At 32.3% G+C, this 10,620-nt stretch overlaps 1 protein-coding gene across 4 annotated transcripts; it reads left to right on the forward strand.

The window, feature by feature from the left end:
• The first annotated feature begins 1,135 nt into the window (after positions 1–1,135).
• LOC118061093 (ribonucleoside-diphosphate reductase small chain A) lies at positions 1,136–6,590 on the forward strand. Of its 4 annotated transcripts, XM_073410720.1 has the most exons (11): positions 1,396–1,533; positions 2,171–2,270; positions 2,396–2,644; positions 3,284–3,444; positions 3,737–3,785; positions 3,876–4,002; positions 4,139–4,204; positions 4,343–4,459; positions 4,611–4,773; positions 4,860–4,930; positions 5,537–5,997. In XM_073410720.1, exons 3-11 carry the CDS (start codon positions 2,614–2,616, stop codon positions 5,649–5,651), a joined length of 900 nt encoding a protein of 299 aa, XP_073266821.1. In that variant the 5' UTR covers positions 1,396–1,533; positions 2,171–2,270; positions 2,396–2,613; the 3' UTR covers positions 5,652–5,997. The 4 variants fall into 4 exon arrangements, with proteins under 4 accessions (XP_034930372.1, XP_034930371.1, XP_073266823.1 ...); XM_035074481.2 differs by lacking the exons at positions 2,171–2,270; positions 2,396–2,644 and adding an exon at positions 6,112–6,590 and having other exon boundaries at positions 1,136–1,533; positions 5,537–5,655; XM_073410722.1 differs by lacking the exon at positions 2,171–2,270 and having other exon boundaries at positions 1,393–1,533; positions 2,297–2,644.
• The last annotated feature ends 4,030 nt before the right edge of the window (positions 6,591–10,620 follow it).

Genomic DNA, 10,620 nt, shown 5'->3' on the forward strand with positions numbered 1-10,620 from the left:
GTTAATATCTTCTCTTTACACAACTAGTTTCTTGTCTAGAATCTCTAAAAGATTAGTTAAGGTTTCTAATAACTATAATATTAGGTAATGGCTTTCTAAATCAACCAAAGACCCTTCCAGAACACCGCTCGGAAAATATTGCCGCGATGTCGTGCTCCCACGAGGAGGGTACAATTGTCATGAATTTGACAATCAAAAAGGCCAATCTTAGTGTTAAAGGGTTTCATTTAACAAAAGAAATTGAATAATGATGATTTTTTCCTCTAAAAATGTTAGAAAATGGTAGATCATATTCAATTTTGATTTTTAAGATTCAATTAGTTTTCATATTTTTGAGTAATTCTTTTTACCGTCCTTATTATTTTTTGTAAAATTTATATCCGGTTATTTTTCAAATAATGTAAATTTTAATTATTATATAATTAAATAAAAATATTTCAAAAAATTGATGCAATTAAATCAAGTCAAGTCCATGACTTGAGTCGCTAATTTGACATGTTAAATTATGTTAACTCAGATCGATCAAAAAATATTATTATCTTGATATTTTTTAAAAAAATTACTTCATATACATGAGTTTATTGTTAAAATTTCACTGCACTTTTTTTTACATCTAAAAATAGTGGTACGACTCATGACAAAATGTGAACCAATTAGTATAGTTTAGACATACATGCAAAATGCATAAAAGCATCCGAACTTGACATCCCATGAATAACAATGACAATACACATTCAACATTATACCTTGACAAAAATGCTCCCAGGCTATGAAAACAAAAATTAATGTTTAAAAAAATAAAGATGAATTTCAATTTTATTTTTTTTAAAAAAAAAAAACCCAAAGTCCTTGATTACTGTAAAAACACCAGAGAAATTTCAAAAATCAGAAAAAAAAAAAAAAAAAGGGTTTAGCAAAGGTAATTTTATGGGCTGGTGAATAACTCGCAACTTTACTCGTGCTCTATTACAGGTCTTAGAAAATTAGTTTTTTAATGCAAAATAAAGAAGTTATGACTTATGAGCATTATCAATGGCTTTTATAACTTGAATTTTTTTTTTAATTGTGAATAGAACAGTTGATGAATGTATTTAAATAAATAAATCAATTAAACTGATAAACAAAATTTCTGGATAAAAGCCAAAACAAACAGAATTTATGAAGAAAAAAAATACAAAACAAGGTTCAAACGAGACTGTTTTCCAAAATTCCCTGTGCCTTCCCATTGCACAAAAACAAAGGAAGAAGCAAAAAGGTGAAAATCAGACGCAAATGACTTCTGACGGTGTCTCTTTGTAGGCAAGAAGGGTTTTTGTAGGGTTTCTCTTCTTTATTTTCCTTTCTCCACAAAAGAAAAACTGTAAAAAAAGAAAATGGGTTCTTTAAGAAATGGAACAGAGAGTGAAAGGATCAGGGAAGAAGACGAACAGGAGCCAATACTGAAGGAACAAAACCAGAGGTTTTGCATGTTTCCAATCAGATATAAGGAGCTTTGGGAGATGTATAAGAAGGCTGAGGCCAGTTTCTGGACAGGTAATTCTCTCCTTTGCTCTCTCTCTTAATTTGTTAACTGTCTCTCGCTCTGGTATGGTTGTTTCTTTGTAGTGGGCATTTGCAATTGCATGGCTAGATAGTTCGATGGAAAGAGGGAATTTTTATTTTTTGGAAGTGGGTTTCCTTTGTTGTATTGTAAAAATGCTTCCTGTCATCAAATTTCTATTAAATTTGGAACCTTTTTCCGTATCAATTTCTAGAAAAACCTTTTTTCCTTTAAAAACTATGTCTTTCCATAAGTGGGCTATCGAGGATTGCTGAGATAGAAAATCCGAATGTGAACTTGTTGCTTCTGTATAAGAAGAAGCCAGCCAGCTTCTTTATTTTTATGTACGGTGAATTGGAGAAGTGTGCACATGTCTTTTCTTCCTTATCTACTACTAGGTAGTTCAAATATTTGGAAGCATGGTTCATTGTCAGGATGTGCTGTTATATAATTAATCTGGATTCAATTCATCAACATCTGTCCTGCCAATTTGGTTTAGTGTGGTCCATGAAATGTGACTGTCTCAGGTCTGATAGGAATGTGAGTTTATACGTAATTTTGCAGAGTTTACTGGATTGATTATAGAGATATTGTCCTTTTGCTTTAAACAATGATTTGGCATGTTATTAGTTAGGATATCTCATGGTGCATCCAACTTGATGATGATGTTACACATGATTGGAGATGAGTGCTCAGAAGTTGGAGGTTTTACCCTACACTGAACTAAATGGTAATATATATGCATTTCAATTTTAGCGAAAACCAAGAGTTGAGAAAGAAATGGTGTTGGTTTGGATGGAACGGAGTTGTCTTATGGGGGCCTTTTTCTGTACTTTTGTTGCATCTCACCAATAGAACGAGACAATGAAGAAGATATTGCCCATGGAATCAAAGCAGGGTGGTAGATATGGAGAAGATTATGCGAGCACTATGCGATTGAGAAGTCTCATCATGCTAAAGAGTAAATTCTAAAAATCTCATGTATATTAGATTAGCTGTGGTTTATGGTAATGGGTGAAGATGTTTTCTATAGAATCAAAGCAGGGTAGTAGATATGGGCAAGATTGTGAGCTATGCAATTGAGAAGTCTCGTCATGCCAAAAAGTAAGTTCTACAAATTCAAGTATGTTAGCTATGCTTAACAGCAATGAGTGGTAGGCAGTAATCTGTAGAAAGGTGGATGTGGTGAAGCTGATTGTTTTCCATTTCAGTTCACAATAAGCTGCTTGTTCAAAAGTTAAATCGTTTTGACTTCATGGGTACCCTCTGTCCATCCAACAATGTTGGGGGAGCTGTAGTGGTTACAATAGGTGAAGTTTGTTTTACAGCTGTGATGAAAAAGATCAATGCAGTCTTCTACAATGATAATGTTGGGGCTCTCATGAACATGGAGTAAGGAAGTATATTACAGTAGACAGGTTGATCGCTTCTGGCCAGACAATAATTATTCTACTGATATTTTGTAAGAAGGCAATGCCAACTGCCATGTTGTGAGTATTGTTAGTGTGTTGGTGGAAATGATACGAAAAAATCATATTGAGTTTATGAGAGTGACAGTACGAGAGAATGCAGCCCCTCCTTCCCCTCTCCTTTTGTGTTACTGATGAATGTGCTCTTGATATCTCTGTTTGTTGAAATTTCAGGTTCCCTGCATGCTGTTTCTTCTTGAGAACTCATTTTTTTATTTGCCTTGTTTGCCTTTTATCATTGATTTGTTTAATTAACTTGTTAGTGTTATTACAGCTGAGGAGGTTGATCTCTCCCAGGACATGCAGCAATGGGAAGCACTGTCTGATTCAGAGCAACACTTCATAAGCCATGTGCTGGCATTTTTTGCTGCATCTGATGGGATTGTTTTGGAAAATTTGGCTGCAAGATTTCTAAATGATGTTCAAATTCCGGAGGTGAATTTCTTGGCTAAGCTCCTAAGAATCTTTTGTTACCTTTTCAGTTACGGGTATATTCATGCTCTACCTGGATTTTGATCTCATTTTAAATATCATGCTTGCTTCAAGTTGTTTATTGTGTGTTGAATGCAATCACCCAATACTGCTTCTGACAATCTGTGACCACTTCATATTCATTTTAAGCTGATTCTTTGTGGTCTAGGTGTTGTCAAGGATGCATATTTTGAGCAATCAGCTTCTGGTTTTTCCAAGCTGACGGTCTAATAATAAGATATTTTCTTTGTCTCAGGCCCGGGCATTCTATGGATTTCAAATTGCAATGGAGAACATTCATTCTGGTAGAGTTTTGTGAGTGAAGTTAGTGGATTTTTCTCTTGTGGTGCATTACAAACATCATGATTCGGAAGATTTATGTTTCTCATCTTCAGAGATGTATAGTTTGCTTTTGGAGACATACATCAAGGACTCAAGGGAGAAGCATAGGTTGTTCAATGCTATTGAAAACATTCCTTGTGTGGCTGAGAAGGCAAAGTGGGCATTGGATTGGATCCAGAGGTGTACAACATTCTTCTCTGATACTTTTAAAACAGTAAATAAAAACTCTGCTAAGAGGATTAGAAGTGCTTTGTGAGCTTGTGTTCCTGCTGAAACACATGCTTTCAATGATTTCTCACTCTTCTCCATTTTTCAGTTCCATGGTTTTTGCAGAGAGACTTGTTGCTTTTGCTTGTATTGAAGGAATCTTTTTCTCAGGAAGGTAATGATCTTTAAATATTACAACAAAAATACTGCTATATGTTATTTGTGATATTTGATCTTTGTTTCTTTTTTCCTCTGTTGGCATTCATATCGCATATTAAGATTATATACGATGTTTGTATATTGTCGGTCTCAGCTTCTGTGCCATTTTCTGGCTTAAAAAGAGAGGCTTGATGCCAGGTTTGACATTCTCAAATGAACTAATATCTAGAGATGAGGGGCTGCATTGTGACTTTGCTTGCCTTCTTTATAGGTTAGATTTTTCTCTCTTGTTTGTTTTTCTTTATATATATTTTAATTGTTGACTTTAATACTTGAGCCACATCGATGCACAGATCTCCTCGTGTTTCTAATATAATGGGAAAAACATTTACTGGAAACATCTATGTTTTTGTTGTTTACAGTTTGTTGCAGAGGCAACTTCATTGGCAAAAAGTTTACCATATTGTTGGTGAAGCAGTGGAAATTGAGACCAAGTTTGTCTGTGAGGCCTTGCCATGTGCATTGATTGGCATGAATGCCACACTGATGAGCGACTACATAAAGTTTGTTGCTGACCGTCTTTTGGTATTTCTTCATTGATATCCTGCCCTTCTTTTTCGTCATTCATCATCAGAAAAGGAAATTTACATGTTTGTATTCTTTATTTTCAGGTTGCCTTAGGTTATCAGAAGAAGTACAATGTTGAAAATCCCTTTGATTGGATGGAATTCATATCCTTGCAGTGAGTATAGTAACCTTGTGAATGCATTGCTAAATGGCTGGGACATCCTCACCTGATTCGTTTGTCTTATTTTTTTGTTGCTTTGCCCTTTGGCAGAACTGGTTTATCATTTTCAACAAAGCACCATATGCCTCTGCTTGGTGCCTCTTAGAAATTAGTATATTTTAAAACCCATCAACCATGGAGTTCTAACTTCTATCATAAACTGCGTGGACAAAAAAAAGTATTTCTTTTTAGAAGCATTGGTCCGTAGTGGGTCTGTGGTTTCAGCACACTAAGTGTGGGAGTGTGAAAAACAAAGGAGTTTGACCTTGTAAAAGAAGGGGACAGGGTAGTAATAGTCGAAACTGATATTGAAAAGGTGTCTACAGATTGTTTCCACCATATTAAATGTCAGCCTGAGTTGTGCAAAAATGGGATTAGGTGGTAATGTCACAAAGGGCTTTTCACATGTAAATTAGTTGGCATTTTAAAGAAAGAAAAAAAAGCCAATGTTTTGGCCTTGCACGTTATGAATTTTGATGCTGTAGCCTATCAAGTATGGTGTCTTCTACTTGGAACTCAATTTTCACTGTTTTATTTTTACCTGCTTGTTTCATTGTGCAGAGGGAAAGCAAATTTCTTTGAGAGAAGGGTAGGGGACTATCAAAAGGCTTCTGTTATGTCAAGCCTGCAAGATGGTGGGAAAAACTATGTTTTCAAGATGGACGAGGACTTCTAGTCTAGTATGTCATGGCTCCCTCAAGTATCATAAAATTTCGTTACTATTCTTTAGGAGTCCTCGTCTGTCATGACTCCCTCATGTATCATAAAATTTGGTTACTATTCTTTGTGGTGACTTTTTGTCCATAGTCTACTTGGTAGCAAATCCAAGGCATGAAGTCCACTGTGCAAAGTGATACTGTTTATTTATACTGGGCCGTTTCTCAACTTGTCATATGTTCTATCATTTCTGGTTGGTATATCTTTTACTTTTAGTGGATGTCGTGATCCAGGAGGTGCCATGCCCTAATTTGCACTATTTTATGGTCTCAAGGTGGAATGTCAGTATCATATTTTGTTTGTTCTTTATAGTTCATCTATACAAATTGAAATTATTACTTGAAGCTTAGAGATTTTGAACTGTCTTTGTGTCATGAAGCCTTCCCATATATTTTGACATGCTTGTGGAACTGTGTAAGTTTGTTAGTGAAATTCCTACTTGGAAGTGGAACTCTGCACCGTGAGTTGCGCTGGAATGCAGCTGTGTTCTTTAAATTCTTGAACATGATAGAGCTTTCGAAGAATCAAAAATATTCAGAATGCATGATAGGAAATGTTGCCTTCTCCGTTTGCTAGGAGGGAAGATGTCAATGAGTCAGGTTGCCTTCTTACAATCATGCTGCTAACCCACCACTTCACTATAAAGTCGTTTGATGTACAGGGTGGAAAGAGAAAGGATGCTGCTTAGATGACTCCATCAGAAGCATTCATGATCAAAGAAACACTTATCCACGGCCTCTATAACTGGTGAATTGATGCTGGGGTGGTAGTGTAATCATGATTAAATGAATAAGTGATGTTTTATAATAAGCTTTTAATCAATTTTCTTTTTGTCAAAGTAGTAATTATTGTAATCATATGATTAAATGAGTATTGAGTTGTTTACCATTTGATCTGAGGATTTTTCTTTCTGCATAGCCTGGTAATCCTCTGGTCAATTGGAAGGAATTTCAAATACGTAACAGGACGGATGATGGGAAAAAAGCAATTTTTTTTTTGGTTTGTGGATTGAACTATAGGGTTTTTCAAGTAATCAAAGTTAATTAGAAGTTTAGCCTGTTTGGTTAATGAATATAATTAAATCAAAGACCTTAAGAAACTGAATCCTCATGTTGAGGGGAGTGGCTAGAACCTTCTCTAGGGGGCTTATGCTCAAAGGTCTGGACCAAGATTGTCGAATTTATTTTTGGTAGGTATTTTGTTTTTTTAATTGAAATAGAATGTATTAGTTTTGTCAGCGCGCCGTTTTGGAGTTGTATTGTTCATATATATATATATATATATATATATTATGAATTAATTATAAATTATGTAATACAAACACAATGTCAAACAAATATAATTTTAAACAACAAATATAATTTTAAAATTTAAAATATTTCTAAATAGTCAAGATTAAATAGATCTTTAATTTAAAGTAATTTAACTTAAACAAAATATTAAAATATTATGAAAATAAAATATTTTAAATATAAAGTTAGGTTAATGTTATCAAAGCTAATGAAATCTAAAACATTCTTTAATTTGCTCAAATTCCTACAAGGTATAAACATGAAAAAAAACAATATGAATATAAATAATATATATTAGTGGTAAATCTAATTTTAAAAAATTAATATCATTGTTAATAAAAATAGTAATAATAATTTTCAATATTATTATTAATATCATTGCTATTAAAAATAGTAATGAAAAAGAGCTTTTTATACTTGGGTGGTTTAATTAATGAAATTGAACAAGATTCAATTTGATTCAATGGCTTTTTAAAAGCGGAACAAAATATATGAAATGAAACTGAAATGTTCCGGCCGAGATTTAAGTGAAAAATCCGGAACAAACCGAGATTTAAAATAAGATAAAAATTGTTTTGTTTTATTTTATTTTTTTAAATTAATATAAAATATTTCGGTCATTCCAAACGAAACGAAACTAAATTAACAACTGTGGTCAGGACTCCATCTCCAATGGAATATTTGGGAAGGAAAATCAGGAAATTCTCAACAAGAGCCACATCCATTGCAGCCTTAGCCTCTAATCTATCATTGTCTGAAGTGTATCATGTCCCTCTCCTCTCCACTCCTTTCATCTGTCAGTTTGGTGTGAGGGTGTCAGGTTTGGCAACAAGAGTGGTTGTGAGGTATAAACCTCCGTCTGGTAACCTATCACCATAACCGCACCAAAGCTGGGAAAGTCTTGGTTTTTAACATAATTTATTAGAGTGTTGTAGCTGACAGCTTCTTCAATCATGTTTGCTTGCCTTGGACGTAAGATAGGTGGGCCTGCCAACTGTATATTTTGTGTTTATTATTCTAATAATTATTTTTTAAAGTGTTTTTTTTTTTTAAATTATATCAAAATAATAATAATATATATATATATATATTATTTTTAATATTTATATAATAAAAATGACATGAAAATATAAAAAAAATTAATATTTTACAAAAACACTTAACAACCACATAAACAAACGGACATCGCTCAACCTCCAGCATGTTAGCAATTTGTTATATATCTTTGAAGGGCCAGATTCTAAAACAAATTAACAACTTTATCATCCACTTAACCACTTCCTAATCAGATTACCAACCTTCATCTGCAGGAACACGGATGACTAGCCCATCTCACCTACCTCGCTTTATTAATCAACGCTATTGGCTATTAAATATTATTTTTTAAACTATTTTTTTATACATTAAAATAATAATTTTTCATTATTTTTAATACTAATACATCAAATAGTCTCTCACTACAACAATGGTTGGACATGATTGAAATTATATTTTTACCCCAAGTATAATTTTAAAATTATTGGAAGAATCAATTTATTTTATAATTTTATATGAAATTTATTAAAAAAAAATTAAATCTAATTTTTTTTAAAAAAAAATGTAACCATAGAAGCTAGCATGTGTTTACACAGTCATCTTAAACACCCCATGAGCCCCTTTTTGTATGCTTTACCGTTTTCTTACACCATAAGTCACCTAAACTGGATAAACATCGAATTAGTTCATGCATGAATTATATACCCTTTGAAAATTTACGTGAACCCTATTCGAAAACGAACGCCTTCCTTACTCTCTTTTTTTTTTCGATAATAATTGGTGGAAATGTTGAACCTTTGGACAAAGATGGTCCCATTTTCATAATTAATAATACATGCTTGATAATGTCCTTTCACTTCATTTAATATTTTCAAGCATATTTTGAATACCTCTACAATATATTATCACATATGCTTAGTATGCGTTTGATATAAAACAAAACTATAAATTGTATCTTTTTTCAAACCCCAACTTTTACTAACATGTTTAGATAATAAAAATTAAGTGATTTAATCTTAGAAATAACTTAATTAGAGATTGTTTGACAATGTTGTTGTGATTATTTTTCAAATAATTTTTCATGTCAAAATGCATGTCAATAATTTTTTTATTAAAAAAAAATTTGACATCCGCATATCAAAATGATTTAAAAACACTAAAAATATATTAATTTAAAGTTAATAAAAAAATTAAATTTTTTCAAAAAATGTTTTTAAAATGTAAAAACAAACAAGTCATAATCAAGTTTTATGTTTTTTTTTTAATGATTATGAGTTTGAATCATTTTAGAATTATTAAAAATTTATATAATTATTAATTTTAAAATTTATAAAATTAATAGAGATACTAGTAGATTAGATAAATTATTTTGAAATTACAATGAATTAAAAAATATTGTGAACAGAATCCAACCGCGGACAGTAAAAGAAGGAAGGCTGCAGGGAGGAGTGTTTACCTACCCCGGAGGGAGGCATCATCGGCGTTACATCAAGAGGCAGAAGCAGACAAGGTTAGAGGATAAAAAGCAGCCATGACTACCAAACTCTCCCTCGAAGTGGAACCGAAAAGGTTAACTGTCCAAACGTGACACAAAGTAGTACTGTGCTATGATCACATAGCATGCTGTTGGGCCACCTCTTGGTGATGCGATGGGATCGGAAAACTCCCCTCTTGTCATCATCTCCACCTACCCCCTAACCACTAGTTATCTTCTCCTTTTTTTAGGGCTTTTTTCGTCAAAATACCCTCGTCACCACCCTCCTCCTCCTCTTCTCCTCCCCTTTTTTTTTTTTTTTTTTTTAAAAAAAAAAACACAAACAAATTTGGAAACACTTGGATGGATGGATGGGTTGGAACTTGGAGGTGATACGTCATCTTCAATTGGGATGTGAGTTTGGTGCTCCAGAAGGCCTTAGGGTTGTGGTTTCAAAAGTATTAGAATTTGTGAGAAAACACTTTTATTAAAAAAAAGCTATATGTGATGATCATACGTGTTATTGAGTAAAAACAGATGTATGAGAAGGAATACACAAATACATGCATTGAAAAATATTTGTTTATTGATAACTTTAAGGACATGTAAAAAGCTGGGACCGGTTCATCCGAGTGGAAGAAAAAATAAATTAAGACACTGACTTGATAAAAAATTTCACAAGGTAAAATAAGTTAATTTTTTTAAAAAATAATAATTAAAATAATATTATTTTAATTTAATTTTCAAAACAAATTAAATCAAATCGGATTTGATCTTTTAACTTATGACTTAACCTTTATTCTTGATTGGTATTCAGATTAGATTTTATAACTATAATCAGGACTTAACTAATTCAAGGCTTAAACTGATTCTAGTTGAAAGAAATATAGAAATAACTCGGTCGAAAACTTTTATTAATTTTGGGATAAAACTGTGTTAAAATTCAACTCTCAATCCATTAATTTTTTTTTATATAAAAAAATTAGTTAAAATAACATCAATAGCATACCCAAGTTAAATTTTTAAAAAACATCATACAATATGAATCAAATTCTAAATTTATTATTAATTTATTTTTTAAAAAAACACATCAATAATAATTAAATATTTTTTCAATCATTTAAAAG

The sequence above is a fragment of the Populus alba genome, chromosome 8 (assembly GCF_005239225.2).
Source record: "Populus alba chromosome 8, ASM523922v2, whole genome shotgun sequence".
NCBI lineage: Eukaryota > Viridiplantae > Streptophyta > Magnoliopsida > Malpighiales > Salicaceae > Populus > Populus alba.

What these genes read in the sequence shown, in the direction of transcription:
- LOC118061093 (XM_035074481.2), top strand. Translation starts at nt 1,374, where the DNA reads ATGGGTTCTTTAAGAAATGGAACAGAGAGTGAAAGGATCAGGGAAGAA. An exon ending in ATGATGTTCAAATTCCGGAG is followed by an intron (nt 3,445 to 3,736) that starts GTGAATTTCTTG and finishes TCTTTGTCTCAG; the next exon opens with GCCCGGGCATTCTATGGATT. An exon ending in TTTGCTTGCCTTCTTTATAG is followed by an intron (nt 4,460 to 4,610) that starts GTTAGATTTTTC and finishes TGTTGTTTACAG; the next exon opens with TTTGTTGCAGAGGCAACTTC.